The sequence below is a fragment of the Salvia hispanica genome, chromosome 3, assembly GCF_023119035.1.
Source record: "Salvia hispanica cultivar TCC Black 2014 chromosome 3, UniMelb_Shisp_WGS_1.0, whole genome shotgun sequence".
Lineage (NCBI taxonomy): Eukaryota > Viridiplantae > Streptophyta > Magnoliopsida > Lamiales > Lamiaceae > Salvia > Salvia hispanica.
In genome coordinates this window covers 47113956-47139988 of record NC_062967.1, presented here as the reverse complement: position 1 = coordinate 47139988, position 26033 = coordinate 47113956, and the positions used below count along the sequence as shown (strand labels likewise).

The 26033-nt window shown below is 38.7% G+C and overlaps 3 protein-coding genes across 4 annotated transcripts; 2 read left to right on the top strand and 1 right to left on the bottom strand.

Annotated features, from left to right (window-relative positions):
• The first annotated feature begins 49 nt into the window (after window positions 1-49).
• LOC125211957 (cytochrome P450 86B1-like) lies at window positions 50-2539 on the top strand. The gene is made up of 2 exons (XM_048111930.1): window positions 50-1517; window positions 1975-2539. The coding sequence occupies exons 1-2, from the start codon at window positions 219-221 to the stop codon at window positions 2380-2382; spliced, it is 1707 nt and encodes a 568-aa protein (XP_047967887.1). The 5' UTR covers window positions 50-218; the 3' UTR covers window positions 2383-2539.
• A 3785-nt stretch (window positions 2540-6324) lies between these two features.
• LOC125213514 (histone acetyltransferase KAT6B) lies at window positions 6325-9237 on the top strand. Of its 2 annotated transcripts, XM_048114105.1 has the most exons (4): window positions 6325-6800; window positions 7898-8012; window positions 8394-8801; window positions 9133-9237. In XM_048114105.1, the coding sequence occupies exons 1-4, from the start codon at window positions 6399-6401 to the stop codon at window positions 9159-9161; spliced, it is 954 nt and encodes a 317-aa protein (XP_047970062.1). In that variant the 5' UTR covers window positions 6325-6398; the 3' UTR covers window positions 9162-9237. The 2 variants fall into 2 exon arrangements, with proteins under 2 accessions (XP_047970062.1, XP_047970060.1); XM_048114103.1 differs by having other exon boundaries at window positions 6326-6800; window positions 7898-8801.
• A 442-nt stretch (window positions 9238-9679) lies between these two features.
• On the bottom strand, window positions 9680-24115 carry LOC125213513 (probable inactive ATP-dependent zinc metalloprotease FTSHI 5, chloroplastic). Its single transcript, XM_048114102.1, has 19 exons — window positions 23149-24115; window positions 22099-22570; window positions 20074-20274; window positions 19691-19984; window positions 19274-19543; window positions 18016-18105; window positions 17808-17939; window positions 17163-17336; window positions 16356-16477; window positions 15417-15618; window positions 14415-14543; window positions 13697-13879; window positions 13389-13508; window positions 12873-13058; window positions 12717-12791; window positions 11851-11910; window positions 10971-11078; window positions 10336-10416; window positions 9680-10088 (listed from the first exon to the last, which is right to left on the bottom strand). Exons 1-19 carry the CDS (start codon window positions 24036-24038, stop codon window positions 10023-10025), a joined length of 3855 nt encoding a protein of 1284 aa, XP_047970059.1. The 5' UTR covers window positions 24039-24115; the 3' UTR covers window positions 9680-10022.
• Between the last annotated feature and the right edge of the window lie 1918 nt (window positions 24116-26033).

Below are 26033 nucleotides of genomic sequence, written 5' to 3'. Positions count from 1 at the left end.
AAACAGTCAAATCACAATACTAGAATAAGTTGTTTCAAACCAAACATAGAATTAGATCAAAATCATTCACCCCAAAATTCTAATCCCATTTTGCAAGAAATCCCACTTATAGTGATTCACCTCAAAAAGCAGCCTCCCTTTCCGCTCACCAAATCAAACCTATGTGCAAACTCATGCACGCCAAGAAACACTACTACCCATTACTATAACTCAAACACATGACTCCATCATCAAATTACCATTTCTTCAACTACTACTACTACTCCTCATTCCACCACCACCACCTCCTTCATTCCACAATCATGAACACGACTTCCTACGACCTCGCTCCGAGCGTGTCGGCCGCGGGCCTCCTCTCCTTCTTCTGCGAGATACAGAAGATGGAGATCTTCCTGGCCGCGGCAGTGTTCGTGGTGATACACTGCCTGCGGCAGAGGAAGCGCCACGGCCTCCCGAGCTGGCCCTTTGTCGGGATGCTCCCGTCCCTGGTCCTCGGCCTGCGCGGGAACATGTACGAGTGGATCTCGGATGTACTCAAGGGGCAAAATGGTACTTTCATGTTCAAGGGGCCGTGGTTCACCAACCTCAACTGCATAGTCACATCCGATCCGCGCAACCTGGAATACCTTCTCAAGACAAAATTCCCCAATTTCCCGAAAGGCGAATACTTCCGCGCCACCGTCCGCGATCTCCTCGGCGATGGGATCTTCAGCGCCGACGACGAGATATGGCAGCGCCAGCGGAAGACGGCGAGCCTGGAGTTCCACTCAGCGAAATTCCGCCGCATGACGACGGATTCATTACTGGAGCTCGTCCACGCGCGGCTGCTTCCGGTTCTAGAAGATTCGATTGAGAAATCCGAGTGTATTGATTTGCAGGACATCCTTCTCCGCCTGACGTTCGACAACGTGTGCATGATCGCCTTCGGGGTGGACCCGGGGTGCCTGCGCCCGGGGCTGCCGGAGATCCCGTTCGCGGCGGCGTTCGAGGCGGCGACGGAGGCGACGATCGCGCGGTTCGTGATGCCGACGCTGGTGTGGCGGGCGATGCGGTGGATGGGGGCGGGGAGCGAGGGGAGGCTGAGGGAGGCGATCAAGGGGGTGGACGGCTTCGCTGAGGAGGTGATCAGGGAGAGGAGGAAGGAGATGGCGGCGGAGGGGGCGGAGCGGCGGCGGAGGACGGATCTGTTGACTGTTTTCATGGGGATGAAGGAGGAGGATGGGAGGAGGGCGTTTTCGGATAAGTTGTTGAGGGATATTTGCGTCAATTTCATTTTGGCGGGGAGGGATACGTCGTCGGTGGCGTTGAGCTGGTTCTTCTGGCTGCTGGGGCAGAATCCGGAGGTGGAGGAGAGGATTTTGGAGGAGGTTTGTGGGATAGTTAGAGAGAGAAATGTAGAGAGAGAGGAGGAGGAGGTTGTGTTGAGGCCGGAGGAGGTGAAGAAGATGGACTACTTGCATGCTGCACTGTCTGAGGCTCTTAGGCTCTATCCTTCTGTCCCTGTTGATCACAAGGAGGTTAGTAATACTCTCTCCGTCCACGAAATAAATTATCTGATAAATGGTCAACTTTTTCCAATATTTGAAATGTTTACTTGAAAAGCTCCCACCGTTTTAGGTAATTATGATTTTGTATCCATCGTTTTATATTTGGGAAAAAAATGTCATGGAAAAAATTTTCTAGTGATCGAAATATGAACGTGAAAGCCGAAATTACACATCGATTGAGTAACCTACGTGTAATTTTTGGTAATCGACATGCCACATTTCGATCGGCGGAATACTTTTGCAGGATATTTTATTCCCAAAAAATAAAACAATGAATATTGGATAGAGTATTGATTACCTAACTTCTATTTCAAATGATGAGACAAAATAGTCAATTTACTACTGAATTATTTAATGCCTTTAGGACAAAAAAATAGATAAACTCAATATATAAAATTGATTATAGTTTTGGTAATGAATGTAATAGGTGTTGGAGGATGATAAATTCCCAGATGGAACGGTGTTGAAGAAGGGCACGAAAGTTGTGTACGCGATCTACGCAATGGGGCGAATGGAGGGCATTTGGGGGAGTGACTGCAGGGAATTCAAGCCGGAGCGGTGGTTGCGCGACCGGCGCTTCATGAGCGAGTCCGCCTACAAGTTCACGGCCTTCAACGGGGGCCCTCGCCTTTGCTTGGGCAAGGATTTCGCCTACTACCAAATGAAGTTCGCGGCCGCCTCCATCTTGCTCCGGTATAGGGTGGTGGTGGTGGAGGGCCACCCGGTGGTGCCTAAGATGGCCTTGACTATGTACATGAAGTATGGATTGAAGGTGGTGTTAGAGAAGCGCGATCGTAATCAACTTGACAAATATCTCAGCTTCAAAGCCATATGAAATTAATGCTTAATTACTATGCTTTTAAATTTATACTCCTATATGATTATGTATGCAAAATGGGGGTGGGTAATTGGTAAGCATGGAGAATTCTTGGAATAAGAAGGAAATGGAAAAGATTATTTTATTCAAGTGGCTGGTTGATTTTGTGATGTAATTAAGTTTGCCATTATTTTTTTATTGTATGATTATAGTTAATAATACCGATGTAGTGATGTTTGAAAGGTGCGTTTGATTCTTCCAGATGGTGTGTTCATCTTGCAAGTTTCAATAGATGATCTCATCTCATAATGTTATTTTGAAAGTAATTCACGAATATAATTATCGCACCATTTTATAATAACGTTAGAAAATATTAAGTAATACTCCGTACTAGTTAGGGCTGGCAATTTTTGACACGACACGATAACACGACACGAACCGGCACGAAATTAATGGGTTTGGGTCAGAGCTTATCGTGTTCGTGTCCTTATCGGGTCGACCCATTAAGGACACGAAAATTTCGTGTCGTGTTCGTGGTCGTGTTCGTGTCGGGTTCGTGTTATCCGTTAGCAATGCGTGTTCGTGTCGTGTTCGTGTTATCCGTTAACACATAATATTTTAATATTATTATTCTTATTAACACATAATATTTTAATATTATTATTCTTATTATTTTCATTTTTTAATACTTATTTTTGTGTCATTAATGGGTTCGTGTCGTGTTCGTGTCTGAGAGTAGCGGGTCGTGTTCGTGTTCGTGTTTGAGATTTTCTTAACGGGTCGTGTTCGTGTTTGTTGTTATCGTGTTCGTGTCGTTATCGTGTCGACACGATAACGACCCGACACGCACGATTTGCCACCCCTAGTACTAGTATAAAGAAATCACATTTAATTTTATGTAATTTTCATATAAAAGAAATCACAACTGCATTATGCAATTAGTTTCAACTTTCAAGTGATGGTGAATAGAGCATCTCCAATAGCAATAGGAAAGTCACAGGCTAGCTACTCTCTCTCCCTACCACGTCATCAGCACTAAAAATCCACCTGTCATTTCATCATTTTAAGTAAATAGGCTAGCCATAGGCTAGCCGCAATTAAATAATTCAAAAGAAACTACATTTACGGAATAAAATTTACGATTAAATTACAGAATTAAATTTACGAGACATATATACGGAAAAATTCATTCATTTCATTAAAAAAAAATGTACATAGATAAAAAAAAAATACATGCTTTTTTTTTTAAAAAAAATGGGCTTCCACACACGATCCCGCCGCTCTCTACTCCTCGTCGTCGCCGCCGCCACCCGGGGTATCTGAGCCCACGTCTGAGCCCCCCACCAGTGCCCACGTGGCATCCAAATCCACCTGCATGTTCTCGAGCATCGATTGAAGGAACCTCTTCTCCGTGGGGTCAGTTGCGGCCCTCCACTCTTGGAAGACCTTGTACATCCGTTCCACCGTTTTTTTACGCGAGAATAAAGTGTACGCGCGTGGGGGGGTGCCGAGATGACCTCCTGGGGGATAGGGGGATCCTCCCCTCGCTGCCGTTGCACCCGCTTTGGCCAACCGGGCAAGGGCGACGAGTAAAGGATGGAGGGGACGGAAACTCCTCAAAGATCCGGGGGAGGTCGTGGGATCCGCCGCCGCCGCCTTTATGTCGCCGGAATAGTTCACCTCTGCTTCTTCGGCCACCCAAATCCGTCGCACCCCGCCCGAAACTTCTCGGAGTCCTTCAGCAGCACATAGCATTCACAGAAGGTGAACTCCTTATAAATCCTCGGCATGGGGAACTGACTCTCCGCTATCCTGCGGGCGTCCTCCTCATTCTGCCCACTAGTCAGCATACGGAGGGCGTTGGCGTACAACCCCGAAAAAACGGCCGACCGCGGCCCCGATGCGTTCCCACCCCTTCCGACACTCCTCCCCGCTGTAGTCCTTTCCGTGCGGGCAGTCCCTCCTGTAGGCTGCTCTAATCTTAGCCCACATGTTGACGACCCGCTGGTTGTTCGAAACCAGCGGATCGTCGCAAATCGACAACCATGCCTTGGCCACGCCGACGTACTCATCCTCCGTCCACTTTCTATGCGTGGAGGTGTCGTGAACAGCGGGCTGTGACGACTCGCCGACCACCTTGCCATACCGACATCATCCTCATCATCTGTTGCTGCATTTGGGGCATACCTCCCCACCCCGGCGTTGCCTGCCCGCCGCTGGCCTGCACCCCGCCCGACATCCTCCACGGCATCCCCCCTGCATCCCCCCCTGCGCTCCCGCCATCATCTCCATCAACTGTTGCCAAGGGACGTTAAACCTTGGGCCCATCTGCCCGCCCATCTGGCCCCATCCAGATCCCACGGGTACTGTGGGAGTCTGAGATCCGCTCGTCGCCGGACTGGACTCGTTGTTGTTGTCCATCGCTCGATGTTGCTCTTGTACAGAAATTTAGAGAGAGAAAAAACTCGTTAAAACAAGTGGTGCAAATGAAACTGAAACTAAAATCGCGTAGATATAGGTTTTAAAAAAATTTCAAAAAAAAAACGAAAAATGGGCGATGGCCGATCGGCGTGGGCTAGCCGGTTTCTTCGCAGATTCGCGGCGGACCGTTTCCAATAGTTCGGCTGGCTGACCGGCTAGCGATGCGAATCGGCTAGCCGGTGGGCTAGCCGCTATTGGAGATGCGGTTATCATCGGAGAGAGAACGTTAGTTCTACTACGCTTGCCAATCTAGTTTAATGTACGGTATTAATAAATTAAAAAACATCAAAAAAAAATCCATACCTTCATCCATTTGGACACCTTCCCCTTTCAGTTTAATTTTTAATATTCAGGTCTATGTGATTGTCCTATATATAATTTTGATAACTGACATAATATACTGAAATTGTTAAATATGCTTCGGTGTAATTTCATTGCGTATGTTGCGGTGCATCAATGATTTTTTTTTTTTATATTCTATTAATGCTAATGTATTTCTTTGGATTACTAAGATAAAATAATAATTATTTAGTGAATTAAGTTAAATAAGAACAAATAAGAGAATATAAAGTAATTTTTATATGCAAAAATTAAGAAATACTAATAAATTGATTTTGAATGAGAATAAGTAAAGTGAAACATAATACTACATTTTAAAAAAATAGAGTAAAAGAGAATAAAATAAGAGAGATAATAAAATTAAGAAATTTAATTATGTTAATTATTTTTAAAAATTATTTCCTCGTTTCTTGTTAATTGAGACTCTTCTTTTTGATACAGAGATTAAGAATAATTTGTTAAGTGGGCGGTGAATAAATAAAGAGAATAAAGTGCTATAAAGACGAAGAGAAAATAAAGTAAGAGAGATAAATTAATATTAACTAAAAATTAAAATAATTCAATTATATTAGAATTTCGTAAAATAAAAAATGACTCAATTAACATGGAACTTATCATGGAACGAATGAAATACCACTCTAGCTTAAAATAGCCTACTAAAAAATGCTTCGACTCAAAACTAATGGGATGTGACAATTAAAAAACACTAAGAATTGGGCATTTCAAAATAATACTCCCTCCGTCCCAAGATAAGTGACCTACTTCTTTTGGGCACAGGATTTAAGGAATGATATTTAAATAAGTTAAAGTGGAGAGAGTAAAGTATGAGAGAGGGAAAAGTAGAGGAGAGAAGAGAGAATAAAGTAAGAGAGATGACTTTTTACTAAAAATGGAAATAAGTCACTTATAGTGGGACACCAAAAAAGAATACAAGTCACTTATCTTGGGACGGGGAAATAGGAATAAATAAGTTGTTAGGAGTTGGACCTCTATGCAATTTAAACATTGGAGTAATTCTTGGATGGCCCAATAAGTTATTATCTTTGAATAAATATTTTGTAATCCAAGGAAGGATACTAAACCACCGCCTTATAATACTTGTATTTCAATAATTTCCTATGTTTAGAATTGGAAATAGATTTTGTTTATAAATATAGAAGTGTCGATTGTAATCGAATAATATAGAGAAATCTGGCATAGCCCCAGACGCAGCAATGGAAGATAGTTTCAGAGTTCGCGTAGATAAGGTCTTCGGCGCTCTCGGCAACGATACGGCGCCATCCGCCGGCGTAAGCCCTGCCCTCTGGTCCCTCACCGATGAAGAAATCGAACGCCGAGAATGGAATCGCAACAAGGATACTACTCCACAAGGAAAAGACCGCGCCCAATCTGAACCCTCCTTTGACCTAGAATCGGATCTTAACGAGTTGAGCGAAGAGGAAGACGAAGAGGAGGAGGAGGAGGAGGAGGAGGAAGAAGAACAAGAAGAGGGCGAGGAAATTGACGGTGCCAAACGACGCCGTAACAATAACAACGGCGGTGGTGGCGAATCTGGCGTTGAGGAGTATTTGGAAGTTCAGTCCAATATTGGGCGCGACTGCACCCTTGATTACGAGGTTTTTTTATTTTTAATAATGCTCAATGTTTCTCGTTTTATATTGCAAATGATTTCGTGCTGTGATATTTCTAACTCCTGAAAATTAAATGCCAACTCCATGTACATTTTTTTTTCAATTTTAGAAATTAATTGCTGCTTAATGCGACAGATGTGATAAGAAGGATCATGGTGTTTTCTTGTTTTTCTTTAAGTTCGAATTTAAATTTTGTGCCAACTTTATACATGGGCAAAACCATATCTCCTCAGTGTCATCACACCGCAGATTACCAAACCTAAAACCTTAGAACCAGGAATATGTTCTTAGTGTTTTACTTTATCTTTCGTGTGATATTATGTCATTACATGTAATTGTGTTGTTCTTAGTGTTTTTGGGCATTCATATGGTGAAGTGTCATGTATATATACAAGCTAGGTAATAGTGTTACAGTACTGCTTAATTGGAGCTTGCATCAGAGGCTGGTATCAAACTGAAAGTGCAGTGAATTTCTGTTGTCTGGAGCTTTTGCACAGTCCCTTGGGGAAGAGATCTAGGAGTATCTCTTCTAACTGCATGTGTTCTTAACATTACGGGTTTGAGTTTGAGTAAACATAGTTGGTACAGAGAGTATGCTTCTCATCTTGGCGATGCATCCCAAGAGGTTTTAGGCTTTTTATGCATCTCCATTACATCAGTGTTATTGTGCATCTCTTCTCACATCTTGTCTGTATGGAAATAATATAAAGCATTTATGCTTGTCTGTATGCCCCTTAGATGTGTGGTTGAAAATGCTGTACGGACATACATTTGTGGAATATTTTGAATTTCAAGAGGTTCACTTGTTGCACATGATATTGTCTTCCCCACGCATAATTTTCCCGCTATCAGAATAATTCTTAGTTATATTTTGAGTCTGCTGGTAAAGGTTGCATTGTGTATTTGATGCTACACATTCATCACCAGGTCATTAAGTCCACTATATGCATTCTGTTTCACAACTTGGTAATTTGCTGTTATAGTGCAATTTATAATTCTTGCTCTTGGTCTTTTTTGCTTCCATATATGGGTTTTTTTTGTTTCCCTTTTAATTTCATCTTTTTTGTTTTTGTTTTATGCAGGACGAGGAAGATGAATTTGACAAAGTCGCTGCTGGCTCGGAAGACACTGATGACCGGATATATCTAAAAAACGTGAAATGTGCTGACTATGAACTTGAAGAAGTTTGTAGATATGGTGAGCTTCCCAGTTCTTTCCAGGTTACTGCAAAAGATCCTCGGGCCAATCACTCGGCTGCAAAAGTTAGACTGAGAGAAGATGCAGAGGCTACTGGAGAACTTGATGGTTTACAACTTTCTGATAGCTCCATGGCCACAAATTTGGATGCTGAAGATATAAAAAAAGGAGAGTTAGGTATAGGTAATCCTAAGCCGATCCTGAGAAAAAGAGATATTTCGATGGACACCAAATCACAGAAACGTGTTAGATTCATGGCTGGACCTGAAAGTAGTACTCATGAGGATCAGCAGGCAGCCAGTGATTTGGCACCAGAATCTCGTGCGATGAGTGATAATTCAGTGTCTGAACAGGCTTCTGATCCTTCTAAATATTCGGCAGGGGTTCCTGATTATCTTATAAACCCTAAAAAATACACGTGCTATACATTTGATTCATCAGACAATATGGATGAAGAATCAAATCGAAAAGCACATGCTGACTTCTTCCATGACCTGAGGAAAAGAAACAGCGATACGTTGATGGAGGAGATGCCTGTGGAGTTACCAAAATCCATTGTGTTCACTCCAAAAAAGAAAGCTGAAAATGACTCAACAGCAAAGAGTGACAGCGAGCTCAAAACACGAGAAAATCTTGAGAACAAACGCTGGTCTTTTGATATTACAGCAGAGAACACCCAAGAAAGTGAGATCTCTGCAATGGAAGAAGATGAACCAGCCCACGTAGCTGTTGATGAAGGTCCACGTAGTTCTCAGAAACCAGGTCGTCAATACCGCACGAAGACCAATGGTAATGCTGATGACAACTTAGATTGATCGTAACTCGATAAAAGCTGTTGATACATAAGGGTTTGAAGATGTCCGCGCATATGTTATATGATGGGGCATTCGTCTCTATTGCTTGCCATTTTCTTACTTACTGATCAATCACATCCCCCCTATTACATACCGTTTTGAGCTGCATGTATTTTTAGTCTATTGTTCTGGTCTTATGAAGGATTTGCTCCTTGTCATATTGCTTTTGAGTATCTATCTTAAAACATCAGTAGTACTTTTTATGGGAAGTAGATTGTTTTTCTTGTTCATATTCATCCATCTCTGTTCGCCTTATTACTTTCAAGGGGACCGGAGCAACTCTTGGAGATGTTAAGCAGATACTCCCACTGTTCTTAAAAATAGGGTATTATTTGATTCGTATATATTTTTATTATTAGTTCTTCACAGCTCATTAGTTTTAATTAATATTACTTCATCATTTTTTTCTCTTTCATACTATATATTAATTGAGCATTAAAACTAATGTCATCTACTCCTATAAAGAGTCTTTTTAGGGAATACCGGAAGAACTACTACTCATCAGTACATCGAAATCGATAGTGACGTTAGTTTGAAATATGGAATTGGTAATCTTTAGGTGGTAACTTAACAATGATCAAAAGAATTTATTTACAATACTGGTTCATCTATTGTATTAAGAACCAAAAAGGAAGAGATTATAGGGGTATTCATATGATGAGGGTAAATAATTATATGGTAGTTCTCGAAAGCAAGTCATATCCAGATTAAGAAATTTGAAACGAATAAGTCTGAGGGTATAAAACTTGCAGCAATTCAAATTGAATTGCTCACTGATCCATTATTTTAATTGATATTTAATGCAATTGTAACTAAAACGAAAAAAATATTCTCTCGAGCGTTTCAAATTTCATGAACAGCTTCCGTGGAAGAAGATGCAAGGCATCTATGGTACAAAATGAATATTTCTGGAAATATATATCTTAAGAATTAATCTAAGATATTGAAACAAAAAGTATTACTGTAGTATCTATTTGCCTTTCACATATGTGCACAATTGGTACCTCTTTCTGACTGCTGAGAAGGAAAATTTGAAACAACACTTCTCAAATCTCAACTGAAATACACTCTCTCCTTTTACAGGCCTCTTTAACTTCTTCATCCCCCCTTTAGCAGCTTAGCCGTCCAAGCTATGTCCTAAACTATCCAACCAGTTCTAATTTGCCGCACTTAAAAGGGCAATTGCTGGTGTGTTTCCATCAAGCGAGCTTCGTGATGTTTCCTGCAATCAAGAAAACAGTTTTTTTTAATGTGGTTTACAGACTGAACTAGTGTTCAAGAAGAATGTAAATTCAGTTCAAGTTACTGCTGAATAAGAAAAAAATGAAACGCGCTGTGGATAAGCATTGGAATTTTTAGCTATTCGGGTGCTAGTTGGCACCCTTGCTTCTACAAATTCTAGTACTATCATTTTTTTTGCAAGATATAGAAATTGATTCCAATAGTTTTTATATGCTTCATAACCATACCTCATCATAACTGCTGCTCGAAAGGAAAAATGGCTCTTTTTCTTTAATCCCGCCATTTTCTGCAATTATTCTGTCTAAATCCTGCCAGAAAAAAAAAGTAGAAAAATTATTGTATCAAAAAACAAATAAGTTGCTCATGCATTCCCAAGGACAAAAGAATCATCTTATTCAGCAAATTTAAGATTTCAAAACAAGTATGAAATGATGGTGTATTTCAGCAGTAATATAAATATGGGCATCTTTACCATAATTTTTAATTTAATGAACAAAAATTAAGCAACAAAAACTCACTTACTTCGATATGAAAAGCATCAAATACTTCTATAATCTAAGTATATTGTAACTTCGATAGTTTGTTTGGTTTATAAAAAAAAACTCACTTTTAAGACTAAACATAGTTCAAGTTTTAACAATAAAACTAATCCAAGCATAAAAATACTTTGGATCTAATAAGTTTGACATATCTCTTCGACATCATCACAACAATTAAGAGAAGCCCTGAAAGTAAAGTAAAATTTTTAAAAAATAAAAAATAGAAACAAAGTTACCCTAAAATAAGCCCAGTTATATTCTCAACTAGTTTTCACAATGCTGCTTGAAGAATAAGGCCTTCACCTTGGAAATTGAATACATACCTTTCCTGTCAAAATTTCGTACTCAATGAGTTCCTCAACAATTTTCTCCAGGACCAAACAATTTTTCTGAAGCAGAACTCTTGCCTTGTCATATGCCAAGTTGTAAATCTGCAGACATTCAGTTATGTCGATTAAGAAATGACATTTCTAGGTAGAAACGGAAATTGTAGGAGAAAAAATGTACTCCCTGTGTTCCACGTTAATGGAGTCGTATTCCTGTTTTGGGATGTTTCAACATAATAGAGTTATTTCTATTTTTTGCAAACATTTTCTTCTACTTTATGCCCTCTTCATTTCTCTACCTTATTCTTTCTTCTACTTAATCCTCTCTCAACTAAACACATTAATCATCTATTTTTTAATCTTTGTGCCAAAAAGAAATGCCTCTATTAACAAGAAATAGAGGGAGTATGCATTAAGATAACTGACTTAAATAGAATTATGAGTTGCAGTTGCAACATCCTGCTTGGCACCACAGATCATTAATTTGAATTTTCAATATTAATACCAGTTTGAACAACAAGTGCAAGAAGAAAGTACACATCAGCAGCTTTATTCACAAGGAAAATTCAGTGGACCGAAAAGTATAGTCTCTTTTGGATGCAGTCATTTGAACACCAAAACCATGAATTCTGTCAAAAAGTAGGATTTTCGTTTTATATCCCCTTGGAGAATGGAGAGAGTAAAATAGGTCAGCAGGTGGCAGTGGTGGGGAAGGGGCTTGGCTGTAGTCATTGAAAAGGTAAGGAGGGTGGAAGAGTATTCTTAAGTATAATGCACTTAAAAAAGAAAAAAGCAACTGAAGGGGAAACAGGCTTAGCTCATATATGGATATTTAAAGAGCACTACAATCTTAGACAATCACGCACAAGTAACATACCTTTTCAACTTTAGCAGCCATCTCATATTCAAAGTTGTCTCCCATACTCAGAGCTGTCGCCTGTGAAATAATCATGAGATAAATATGCTTGCAGCATAAGTATTTAAGAAGAAAGCTTCTCAGACTTAATAAATAAACTTCTGCGTGACATTATGATACAGATGCAGAGGGAGATACACAACAACTTGAAGCACTCAAAAGTGAACAATCTTGTGCTCAGATATTTGGTTTGTTTCTTTGTGGTGCTAGTTTCTTCCTAGAGCCCACATCCCAACCCCATTTGCTGAAAAAACCATATCGCAAAGCATGGATTTCCATTGAAGACTGACCAACTACACTGCTCTTGTAATGATTTCTAAAAGATGGCTATCATCTGTGATATATTAGTTTTCTTGATATTAACTGAATTACTTTCATTCAAACAATATTAAAAATTAAGCAGATATAAAGAGATTTGAGTACATATAGTCCAACCAGTATCCAAAATAGAGAACTGAAAAAAACATAACTGGTGGTGGATCAGTAGGATATACAGAGTTTTCCAGTAGATATCATCCTTGAGTTAAAACAACTAAGAAGAGAAGATTTTCACAGATGTCTAAATCAAGTTCTAGTGTAAACTGGGGAGAAGGTAAAAGGCACTATCAAAGCAAAATTGTTCAGAAGCAGAGCACTTGAAGAGTGAACCTAAAAGATCTCTATTTGTAAAAATATTGAGTTGTGAAGGTATTGAATGGGGTAACTTTAACAAGGTAAATGGTAACTGCTACATGAGGTGACAACGACCACCTGTCATTCCTATTTGTGGGTCAATGTGGTGCCCCTTGCAATGGATAAAAACATCACAAACATTAGAAGATTAATACCGCAGTTCCATGGTGGTAAATTGTTGGACTGTCATCCGGACCCCACCCATACTGAATGACCATCCTAGTAGCAATCTGCATCCAAGACCATGTAGAGTCAGATGAAGATATAGTCGTGATGAACATGAAGAATGAGAAATTAAAGACAGCTACAACCTCCTGAGCATCCTTCAGCTCTGAGGCAGAAAGAATATTTTCCTCTCCAAACGGAAGTAGTAGCTGCGAGGCAATATAAGAGCCAAAGCAGAATACAAGCTTCTTCTCAAGATATGCCCTTGTCTCAACATTCCCATTTACGGAATCGTCATTCCTACCCTTGGTAATCTTGGTGCATCCAATTCCCTGCAATTAAAAGAGCCAAAGTTGCCACTTTATTACTGCAATTATTTTGCTTTTGAAATCTGTTAAATCATAGTGAAGAACATTAGACTATTTTAAAAGTAAAAATTTTCATCACTAAAAGTGAACTTGATTGAAATGGAAATAAGAGATCTAGATATGAAGAACTGGAAATGAAATATGCAACCAATATACTGGAAGGGAGAAAAGAAAAAGGAAAAAGTCATCTGCAGTTACAGAACGTATCTTCAGAACAAAGAGGATGATGACCTTCTATTCACAATAAATGCAAAACATTACAAAGTATGCCTGTTGTGAAAAGAGAAAACATACCTCCCAAGAAGAAGGTTCAAGCCAAAGGTTATCAACAACATCAAAATTTGGTAACAGAAGAGCCATGAGACCCCGGCCAGCAGCCCAGACTGCATGGGGAAATTTTGTCTCCCTGGTCCACTGCAGAATATCAAATTTAAATTTAGTCGAGTGAGCTATGAGCTTATTTAAATGCTTCCAGCTGTGTTACACAGTGGAACATAACATAGATGCGCTTTACATTAGAATGTTCTCAGTATATGTTTGCATATATTAATCAGTATAGACTACTCTACTTAGCAATAATTGTAGTCAATACAGTAGCTTACATCAAGAGGTGGACTTAGCAGTTCTATTCCATTGTTTATTTGACCATATGGTTCCATTTGGTCAACAACATCCTGCAAATCCTCTTTTGTCAATGTCAGACCAAGATGATTCACCATCATCTTGCTTATTCTCTTCACAATTTTGGTTTTCGCAACCCATCTAGGGACCAAGGGACTGAAAGTCTGCAACATGGACATACATATGTAAAATAAATGTGTAAATTGACAAGTCTTTATGTCTACAGCCTACTGAAAAATACTTGTAAAATGCATGGTGGGCAATGGTTACAACAGGCATAACTTACTGTCCAGTGATATTTCAAAAATCATGAGTGTATTTAGGAATGCAGTTTCATATTATCATAATAGCATCAAAGGACCGATGATTGAAACTTCAAAAGAAATGCCAATACAAACAGAATTTTGCTAGTGACCAGTATAAATCTACATAACACTTCAATAAAGTAATATAGATCTGATTTTTAATTGCCCACTACAGACATAAGTAGATAAACGCTTTCTAGTATCTGAGTCCTGACACATGGTCTATATCCATCTATGAGTTTCAATGTCCACAGAAGAGCATGACCAAGAATAAAAAGCAGAAGAGACTTAAGGATCAAGATTCAGTGTTCACATGAAATCATGGACAACAGACCAATCATGAGGACTTTGCAAACTGAAAATGAACATCAATGATGAGGGCAATAGTTCTTACAGCAAACCAACTGCAGTAGCTCAAAAGTTCATCTGTGTCCAGAAACTTTCTTCTGAAGGCACTACCTTCCAGAGACAGTGGGACTAGTTTTAATTCTATAGGACGAAGAAGAGCCGTTTTTTCAGCAACCTGCAGGTTTGTAACTAGAAGATTGTTATCTGCTAGTCAAAAAGTTTTCGAGTTCGCATTAGAAAAATTAAAAATCTAGACGGACCACCAATTATTTTAAGTTAAGTACCCGTTAATATCCTATTGTTCTTGTGTGCACAATCACAATTTGTCCATGATAAACAACAGGATTAAAGATAGTAGAAACATCTTACAGCACCAATATCAACATGTAATATAAACCATTTATATTTCAGATTAACCCAGGTCTAGAGTTTCATTGCCTTCAGAAGAATTCAACTGAAGACAAGTTCAAACTTTAATTCATTTTTTCAAGTTATCACATATAATTAGGTACATGATCATTTCACTCCCAGAACTATTGATTGGTTCGAAAGGAGAATAAATGGGTCAATAGTTTGGAATTCATGGGCTCCAAGAGAAAGTGTAATTTGGAAGTTTATTCCAACAAAAAATCACTTGGTTCTGTAGAAGCGACAACAATTAGCAATAGACAATAAGTTTCCAAATTATCCCACACTTGGTATTATTTGAAATTACATAGACAATATCTCTGATAATGAACAGAGTGTCAGAGTAATAAAAGTAGCTAAAAATAGTAAGGACTGTATGTTTCCAATTTAGCTCATGCATTCAGTAAACCTGATCCCAGTATCTTCATGCAAAGACCAGTTATCTATCCTAATTTCCAGATCAAATTGGTGATATTTGAGTTTTGAGTATGGAGCAGACCAACCAATATGCCAAAAGGCCAGATGGCAAGCACCCCACCAAAGTATGGATTCAAAAAGAAAAAAGATAATAATGAGATATGTAACTAGTTCAAGCATATATATGATAAAATCACAATGGAAAACATTGTAACTTCAATACCTTTCTCCAGTCAACAAAGTTAATGAGATCCTCATCCATCGTTTCTCTTGCAGCAATATGTAGGATCCTCTCTCTTTCTGCTTGAGTGGGTCGTTGAAGATGAAATATTCTATCCATTCTACCAGGACGCTGCAAAGCTTCATCAACTTGTTTGAGATTTCGAGTAGTAGCCATCAGCACAACTCCATCTTGTTTCTCAAACCTAAGAGAATATAGCAAATGCAAAACAGGAAGGACATATTTATGTGATAAGTCAGATCTCCAGTGTGATTTAAGTATCCTGAAATCTAACATGCATGTATGATTTAAGTATCCTGAAATCTAACATGCATGTGTGATTTAAGTATCCTGAAATCTAACATGCATGATTTAGGTACTCTGTACAGCTAAAAAATCCAAATGTGTGGGCTGAAAGGAAGTCATAATCTGCAAGTGGAATAATGTTGAATAGTAACTTCACAAATATATACTCCCTCCGTCCCAAGATAAGCAAGGCGCTTCTTTTTCGCCCTCGTTTTGGAAAAATGATATAAAATAGTTAGAGTGGAGAGAGAGTTCTCTACATAATTCTCCCTTACTTTACTTTTTCTCCACTTCAACTATTTTATATCATTTTCCCAAATTAGTGCGAAAAAGAAGCGGCTCGCTTATCTTGGGACGGAGGGAGTATATAAATATAAATAAATTAAAATAAAATTATTCGGCACTCCATGTCATCTGCAAACGCAATTGAAGACATTGTTCTACGTGGGGAAGATAGATAAGATAGAATATGCTCTAAAGTAAATTTAAGTAAAGTTCTTTCATATTTCAAATACACCACAAAGAAAGGAGCAATTAGCAATTAATTTATGTCATTCAAGACCTTGTAATAATCCAAAAAGAGTGTGTTACAGTTAATCATGCAAATCAGAAACTAATAAGAAAACATAAGTTTACCCATCAAGTTCCACGAGAAGTTGATTAATGAATGCCTCATGATCCTGCTTTTTGGTGTGAAGGAACTTTCCACGGACACCAGCAAAGAGGTCAAAGTCTTCGACAAATATAATGACAGGAGCCTACATTTATAAAGATGCAGTGGAAGATTGGTGGTTAAGCACATGCTTAAGGACTAAGGAGGAGGAAAAACTCAAAAAGTTAAAGGACTAGTTCACAGAATCACAGTACATTAGAAAGAACGTGATGTGAACGAAAAGAAGGATGCAATGATAAGGGAGACTGAAATTAAATAGTAATAAATGCCATTTCCTCCTAAGGATGAACCTTTCTCATTCCAGTTAATTTTATACAATCGCAATTTCAGTCATATTTAATTTCCAGTTCATATCATCTATGAGTGTGTTTTTTCTTCATCATTCCAGCCACCTCAGAGCCTTTACTACATATCAACCGGTGCGGTGAACGTATCATGTTCAATAGTGATCCCTCGCAGCACTGAAACACGTCTCAAAGAATTGGAGAAGCCGGTCGAGGCACTCACCACCGGTCAGTTCGATACTCTCCAGAGCCAGTTCAGTACCATCGACGTCATAATTGGCGAATGCATCGAGGCTCTGGCATAACTTTATTTTCCTCACAAAAATAGATAAATATATACATATCAAAATATCATGCAATAACCAATGCGGTGTTTATGTGACCCTTTGGAACACCCACGACGGTACAAGTTTCATAACAGTCCTTGCTGTAATCAACACTTCGATCGCACAAAATAGAGTTAAATGATAGGAATGAATAACCAACCAGATCACGTGCAGTTTGAAACAACTCTCTAACATTTGATGCACTTTGGCCTACCCAAAGACCAGCTTCCAGCTGTTGGGCTTTTACTTCTACAACAGGAACCTTGGCTTCTGCAGCTATAGCCAGTGCAAGGGATGTTTTACCAGTTCCTCTCTCACCAACGATAAGAACACCCTGTGACACAAGTATGAAACTCAGGTTCAACTCATATGTTGAGTTAACCTATATACTTTAAACAAACATTACCATCAAGAACATGATGATAGGCTCAATAAACAACAGGATGTTACTTCAAAGAATTAGAAGCAGATATCAACCGAAAGGAGAAGGTTTTGACAAAGATAATGATGGCAACTGACAACTTAGGAGAGTACCAAAACCGCAAAGATCAGTGCATATTGTTAGTTTAAGGATAGCTGCCAAATGCAAAATATGTGACTTCAAGGCTACATCAAGTAAGTATCTCACCTAGAAAGACACATTTCTATACAACCAATCAGCTATGTTTGTAAGTGAAATAGGGAAATGTGTTGGTCGTCATGAAAATGTAAGTCACCAGAAGTAGACACATGACCCACATGATAGAGAGCAAACTACCCAGAGAACAGTATCCAGTATTGGTTCGTATATGATAAAATGCCATACCCGAGGTGCACGAGCTCCCATTTCTTGGAATGCATTAGGATTTTGTAGAAATGCCACAACTTCATTGATTTCTTCTTTCATGGATTCAACGCTCGCAAAATCCTTGAGTCGTATTGGAGGACTTTTTATTCTCTAAAAGAATTGACAAAAAACAATTAGAAATAGTTATAAGTCTGAAATAATGAGATAAATGAGCATATGATGAAACCTTCATATGATCAAAGGCAGTGCTGATTGGATCAACACCAGCTTTTCTCTTTTGCCTTATCTTCCTGGACCTATACCTAAGATAACCTTTCTGCAGAAAAGTATAGAAGGTAATAAACGCACAATCAATGACACTTCAATATCCAAAAGTAGACAAATTTACATTATTCAACAACAGATTAAAACATAATAAAAAGAAGCAAATATCGTTGTTTTCCTTAGCAAAGCAGATGCTTTCTTTCCTTTCCCAATGGTTTTTACTCATACCCCCTCATTTTTTTCAGAATGGAAGATCTTGATAATCCTTTGGGAAAGAAGTCCAAATTCATTTTAATATAAACAAACTAACTTTACAATGAAAAATAAAGTGGCATGAAGATGATGAAGGAATATGAATAGAAAGCAAAATTAAAAGTAACAATTGTATAGGAATGCCCTACAACTAAGAGCTGGCAGAATTTCACATATGGTCTTTGAATTTAGTGTAAGGCTGCCAACATAAATATGTCAAAATTGTGTTCAAACTTGCCAACATAAATATGTCAAAATTGTGTTCAAACTTCTTGATGAAATCTAGTTCAAACAGGCATGTATCATGCACAAAAAATCAAGCTCGTGCAGCTTGGTCTTTTCTCAGACAAACATCTCTTTTTTGTCAGCGAGCAAAAGCTTGGATCAAGTTTACATCTTACTAGATGAGAAAATGTGGATGCTAGTGGTGTTATAAATGAGTCTACCCTGAATGTCCCACAATCTCATCTCTGCCAGAGTTCAACCAGGGAAAAATTGGAAATAGATGCCCCCCATCCTGAGCTAAAAAAGGATCAGTGCGGTTTAATGTTCAAACCCAAGATTAAAAGACAATGTTTTCTTAATTCTGCTAGATTTAGCCAAGAGCAATTGCACAAGCGGAATATAATCCCACTTTTTATCTATGGAATCCTTGGACTACAATTATTTAGAGAATTCTAGCTATCTGCATTGATACTACTTTACGTGATACTAGGTAGATTTGAACTCATTGTATAGTATACAAACATTGTGGTTGAGTATGACGAATGCAATGATACAACAAATTTTCCCATCCCTTTAGTAATGACAACTGATATAAAGATTTGACAAATGAGATTATTTAATACTATCAGAATAGAACAAAATTAGGTTCTTAGTTTGTTTTGTTCCTAGACTATGGAACATCTAAATTATGTTCAAGTCAAACAAAGTCAATACGAGAGACATTTAGCAAAGCAGGAATTTACCACTCTCCGCAACTTCCTGAAGTTCGGATCTTTCCTTAAAGGCCCAAAACCAAGTACTCTTGGAATATTCCTCTTCAAGAAGCGGAACACATGAAAGATCACATATCCATATATGGCAGTCCTAACCAAAAACCAAAAATACCACAAAAATCCATCTGTTTTCCTTGATTTGAAGTTCGTTTCAGCTTCAGATTGCCATGTCAAATACCAAGTGGAGCTAACAGATACATCGGAGTACTCTGGCCAAGCCATACCCAAACGCATCCTCACCTGTATCAGCAAACAAAGAGTAGTGGATAATGCATTGGGATATCATTATAACATGAAAAATAGGCACACACTTGGTTATAAGAGAATTAAAAGTGGACCAAATTAGTAAGATTCAGAGCTCAAATTGTCAATGAATAATTCAACTACCTCATAGGGGATAACAAACTCCAGAACGGGAAACACAATCATCATCATTATGTCATCATTAATATCCCTTATTTTTACAAAGGTCCAATCTCTTGCACGTGATACAACACTAGTCCTCCATAATCCAGTAAAGCACTGACGGAAAAGTGTTAGTATCAGAAGAAACTGTTGATTGATATCCAACTCTGAGAGGGGGATCCACATTAGCTGAACTGCAGTTGGGATTCCAGCTGTTATCATTCTCAAATACAATGCATCAAAACCCCCCAAATCTTCAAACAGCATGTCAAATTCCTGCGACAAAACCATATAACAGTATGACTCTGGCAAAACTGATTTGAAAAGAGATTTGGTTTGTCAAAGAGATCAGTAAATGATCTTACTTTTGCGTCCACATAATATTCCTTGTCATCCCCCTTAAGTGTAACATACATGGCTGCCCAATCGTGTCTTATTCGAGCATTCTCCACAAGCTTCTTGGACACGGCATAGGGAACAGCTATTGGATCCAATTCCCACCTATTCTTTTGTTCATTGTACCATGTCCTTGATGCTACTCTATCCCGATCAAGAAGAATACGCCCCTATATCATATATTCGCAAGTCAGAATAAAGAATAGTAAAAGAATCTGTATATTCAAATATGCAAAGAGAGCCCTTTCAAAAAAGGACTCAGAAAGGGCTGGATTTGAGCACAAGGAAGATCTGAATGGACAAGAGGATAGAATTGTTTGCCTGCTCCAGATTTATCTTGTCCTCTAAAATCTACAAATCCAACACCGTGAACTTTCCCTACCACTTATATATATATGCAAAAGGTGGCAATGCAGCTATACATAAACTATCAGATCATGCAATTGGAACATAAGAGATGACGGAAGACAATCTCTAATAACTTCCTCCATCAATAAGACCAATTCATTGGGGGGTGCCAGAAACAAAATAAAATAATTTTCAAACTCCTATATAGGCAAATTCCTTACTTCACCGCACTGAAGGACAGCTTCAGCTTGGATCCTCAAGATCTGCTTGTTATAGCAGATAAGTAGAGAATAGGTGGCAAACAACTCCAAAGGATGAAGTTTCAAAACCAGGAAAAAGAACTCGGAAAGCCAAGATTTTACATTTACAGACACACACTATTCGCTTGACCAACTGTAATAAAAACCTATGCCTGTTATAAAATAGCATTGTTTTACAAATTTTGATTATATCCTTGTTGTTTACTCCCTCCGTCCTATGGTAGATGTCACACGTGGGTGATAGCACAGGATTTTATGAGATGTTGTTTTGTGTTAAAAGGAGAGAGAAAATATTTTTACATATTAATATGAAAGAGAACATTTTCCAAAAAAAATGTGACATCTTTTGTGGGAAAAACTAAAAATGAAAGTGTGGCATCTACCTTGGGATGGAGGGAGTATTATATCTGAGGAAAATGGTGTGTTGTGATAATATATCTATCAATTTATTTATATTATAAAATAATTCGTATTCTTACAAATTATGATTGCACAACAATAGCATTAATTATTTGTTTTATAAAGATAGTTGAATAATTTAATACTCCCTCCGTCCCATAATAGATGTCACACTTTCCTTTTTAGCTTGTCCCACAAAAGATGACGCATTTCCTCTTTTAGAAAAAGTTCCCTCTCACATTAATTATAAAATTATATTTTCTCTCACCACTTAACACACAAAATAACATCTCCTAAAATCCAGTGCCATCTCCCAAGTGTGACATCTACTATGGGACGGAGGGAGTACATGACAAGATCTTGTGTATCTACTAGCTATACCTTATCAAAATTGTGGTTTAATCTTTATCTATTTTTACTTATATTCATCATTAAAATCCATTACTTTTACACGTGTTGCATGTCCCACCGTGCTAAGAAGAATGAACAAAGGGGTTAGAGCTGAAGCCTCCCTGGAAGGGTTCCGAGGGATAGAGTGTAAGTCTCGAACAAGCAAAAAGTAGCAATATATACATGCAAGACAGTTATTTTCATAATGTTTGGTGCACCAGACATAAAGATGTGACGAAAGTACTCACAAACTGTACAATATTGGAGCAAGTAATAAAATTCCAGGCCATTTGACCATAATAATAGGAGGGGTTATCAAGAAAAATGGTAGGAGTAACGGAAGCATATATGTCATTCAGGCCATCAACCGGTAAAGAAGAGATGTTACAAGAACATTGTCACATGATCCTTTAAATTTCTTAGTCATAAAAGTCAAGCTGAATATCCATGAAAATAGAAAAGGCATAAAACAATTGCACTAAATTACAGCTAAAAAAATATCTTATAAAAATGAAAGATAATTCTACAGCTCTATTTTGAACTAAACATAATAAGTGCATGAGAAACACAACTAGCACAAGTGCATTTTTGGCATACCTGTCTTTCAGCCACATACGTTTTGCCTAGTTCCGGATCTTCCAGAAGACGTTTCTTAAGGTCCATCTTAGCATCCTCTCGCCATTTCTTCCAACCATGAAGTAAATGGTGGCTTGCAGCTTTTGGTATTACCACCTCCTTCTTTCCAAATATCCACTTCAGCTCAATATCTGGAAAACCTTTTACTACCTCATCTGGTGGTGTGATTTCTACAAAGCGTCTTTCCTCACCATGTTTCTTCATAGCCTTCCTGATGTTAGCCTCCAGATTATTTTGCATCTCCTTCGAATCCCTGAGAACTTGTTGTATCCGATGAGCAAAAGCAGTTGAGTCTTGATTGGAAAGAAACTCTGCATCCTCATTTAGCAGGACAGTGGGTAAAATAATCTGTTCCTGAAACTTCCTATTCGCTTGCTGTAGTTCTTTCTGAAGCTCACTCTTCGAGAGCTTGGTAGCAGGGGGTTTTGAGGTACTGTAAGTCAATAAGACCAGCAGATTAAGAAACAAGGCAGGATCAGAGTAATATACTTTGGACAGCTGATGAGGAATTGTCGGACCTATATGTACAGCAACAAGTACCTTGGAATTGAGATTCACAAGATAGCAGATGTAATGAAATTAATGAACTATACCAGCATGCTTAAAATTCATGAAGCACTGGGTCCAAGAATATGGAATAAATATTAGTTGGCTGAAAGCAAAAGTTTAATAGTTAGCACATGATGTCAGCATGATGGTTTCAGATTTTTGGTAACAATTGCATTAGCAGATGTTTCAATATCTTAGTTACAAAAACATCTCCATTTTTAAGTTAAAAGTTAAAGTACAACAATACGCAATCAATTTTGAATCGGAGTGAATAATTAATCCTAGGCTATAGCTCAGTGAAATTTCCAGGAAACCTAATTGGGGATGGTGAGACAGGAGACATCAAAAATATTCAGAACATAATTTTGCTTCAAGAGTTTGGTGTTGCAGACACTTGTTATCACTTGTTGAGCCACTCCTTAACAAAAATTTCATCAGCGAGGCATATAATGCATTCTTTACCTCTGACTACCTTGACTCCTCAGTTCAGTCAATACGTTCTTGACCAATGCCTCACACTCTCTCTCAATCGACAAAAGCTCCCTCACACCAATACTTAATGCTATAGTTTCTTGACTCTCAATCAGGTCTTCAATCTCCCCAATTCTCCCCCATATGTCATTATATTCTCTCTCCAAGCTCCTCTTTTCCTCTCTCAACCTCTGAAGCTTGTCACCTCCACCTTTTGCTTTCCTCATTAAACCCTGCTCCTCCTTCTTCAACTTAGATGACTTGCTCACAATCTCCTCCGTACGGTCCATCAGTGCCTCCTTCTCTGCTTTCAAAACACTCAGCTCCGAGTAAAGCCCATTCAGTATTTCCTCTTGCAACGACGTCTTTGTCCTTTTAACTTCCTTCAAGCCCTCCTCAACAGCCACAGCAAAATCCTCATTTCCCGCATTTCTCGCCTCCTCAATTACCTTTACCAGCTTCGACACAGTCGCCAATAACCTCCGAGTATACTGCGAATATTTATGACCCTTTTCCTCTATTGTCGCAGAAGAGGCGGCTGCCGCCAATGCAGGTTTCTGGAACCCGAGAAGCGGACAGAAAACCCCAATAAATACATAGAACAGTGCATAGGCGATTGGCTTGGCAACATCAAGCGCATTATTTCCGCCATTGGAGTGTTTTAAGCTAATTTGTTGGGTTCTGGGCAGGTTTTTATCGGCCTTATCATCGGAGGCGGAGCATCTAACTCGGAGTGGGTGAAGCGGCGAGAAGGGTTTGAGAGAAACGGGGGAATTTCGGGGGAAACGAGCGGTCTTGGGTGAGGGTTTGGCGCCGCGGCGGAGTGGGAAATCGAAAAGGGAGAAGTTTTGGAGGGATGGAGTGAGAGTAGTTGAATTCATCACCGCATTTGAAATGTATTGTGAAATTCTTTGGAGAAATAGATAAGAAACTCTCCTCTTGCTGATGTTGCAGTCGCGTTTTGGGGGACGATGGCTGATTACGTTGTACTAATAAATTTATTAATAGGAGGAAACTTTTAGTCCCACAAAAAAAATGTCACACTTTCTCTTTTAATTTGTGCTATGATGTCACATTTACTTTTTTGGAAAAATTTCTCACTCAAATTAATATAAATATTATTATTTTCTCTTTCCACCTAACACACAAAACAAAACTTCCTAAAATCCTGTATCGTCCCACAAATATGACATCTTTTGTGAGACGGAGGCAGTAACATTTAGGAAAGAAATATATTTTATTGATGTGAAATTGTTAAACAAATTTGATAATTATACTAATACTAATTTAATTCTTTCTACTTTGCTCAATCTAATTTAAATAGGAGTATTTAATTTATGTAATTGTTTAGCCAAATAATAATAATCTAATTCTTACTCGTGTTTGGTTTAAAAATAGTAAATCGCCGTGATGTACAGTTATTTTGGCCATCATACAACATTTAGAGGGTTTTATTATTTTTTCGGATTTATTTAAATTTACTACTGCACGTTTTTTTTTTTAATTCATAGAGTTTCGTTAGCCATTTATTAATACTCCATGCGTCTTATTTAAGATGTCCACATTTTCTTTTTAATTTGTGTCACTCAAGATGTCTACTTTTTATATATGAAAATGAATCTCTCTCCTTTTTCCTCCTAATGTATTCAACTACTTTTTTCTCAATACTTACTACAATTAACAACTGACTCCATCCACCATTAGGAGTTGTTACCAAACATATGAATGAAATCAACCAATATACACTACTAACAATTTCATTCTTTTTATCACAAGAGCAAGAGAAATTATCATTTCATTCTCATGTTTATTCCTTTTCTTCCTTATTCCATTCGATGATACCAACAAGAAGAACTCAAGATTCACATGACATGTAGGATTGGATTAATATATCAATACTACAAGTGCAGGTGACAAAGATTAGAAAAGGACGTATAGAGCTTAAGAGCACTCCCAATGACACTCCCTTATTTCTCCCTTATTTCTCTCTAACTCCTGCCACATCAGCGCCACATCAGCATCACATTTTATCCCCAGTTTTTAGCCAACTATACATTGGTTTCTCCCTTATTTCTCCCTTATTTCTCCCTAACTCAACATTTCATTTTTACATCATTATTTTTTATATTATTTAATTTTCCCTACAAATGTATTTAATAAATAGACTAATAATGAACAATTCATCGTTGTATTAATCATTGGAAAATATAATACAACGAGAAAAAAAAAACTACAAATAAAAAACGCAAATAAACAAAGATTTAAAAAAAAAAAAAAAAAAAACTAAGACGGAGGGGCCGGAGGGGCGTCGGGATCGAGGCCCATCGTAATCTGCAGGCTTTGGATGCATTTCCAGAGGGCCGCCTTTTCTTCAGGGTCCCGCCGCCGGTGAAGTACAGCGTGTACATCTGCGTCAGATTGGCGACATTGCTCGAATAAGTGGCTTTTTCTAAGTCGATGTGGGGTTCCGACTCGACTTCCGACGTTGTGCCCTTCCCCTTCCGCCTCCCCTTCGCCTTCTTCGCTCCCACCGGGCGCTCGTGCGGACCATCCCCACTCAAGTCGATGTGGGTCGCGCTCCCCTCGCTCTCCGAAACGCTAAGTCGCGAGCGCACCGATTTCCCGTGCAGCGCGCCGTGCATCCCCGTCCGGAATTTGGGGAGATCCTTCAGCTTATCGTAGATGTTCTAATACTTGAACCCCTTCGACAAGTACTGGCCACAATACCTCTGCATGGCCTCATCTCGGACCATATGCTCGTTCTGGCCACTGGGCATGTTCGCCAACAAGTTAGAATAAATACCGTGGAAGTGGCCGCAGTCCCTCATGAGGCGCTCCCAATGCCGACGGATCGCCTCGCTGCCATGGTCCTTCAT

Coding starts and splice junctions, on each gene's coding strand:
- LOC125211957 (XM_048111930.1), top strand. CDS start 219: ATGACTCCATCATCAAATTACCATTTCTTCAACTACTACTACTACTCC. Junction 1,518..1,974: donor TCCCTGTTGATCACAAGGAG/GTTAGTAATACT, acceptor TGAATGTAATAG/GTGTTGGAGGATGATAAATT.
- LOC125213514 (XM_048114103.1), top strand. CDS start 6,399: ATGGAAGATAGTTTCAGAGTTCGCGTAGATAAGGTCTTCGGCGCTCTC. Junction 6,801..7,897: donor ACTGCACCCTTGATTACGAG/GTTTTTTTATTT, acceptor TGTTTTATGCAG/GACGAGGAAGATGAATTTGA. Junction 8,802..9,132: donor ATACCGCACGAAGACCAATG/GTAATGCTGATG, acceptor ATTACTTTCAAG/GGGACCGGAGCAACTCTTGG.
- LOC125213513 (XM_048114102.1), bottom strand. CDS start 24,038: ATGAATTCAACTACTCTCACTCCATCCCTCCAAAACTTCTCCCTTTTC. Junction 20,275..22,098: donor CGTATGTGGCTGAAAGACAG/GTATGCCAAAAA, acceptor TATATGATATAG/GGGCGTATTCTTCTTGATCG. Junction 13,059..13,388: donor TTGAACCTTCTTCTTGGGAG/GTATGTTTTCTC, acceptor TTTTAATTGCAG/GGAATTGGATGCACCAAGAT.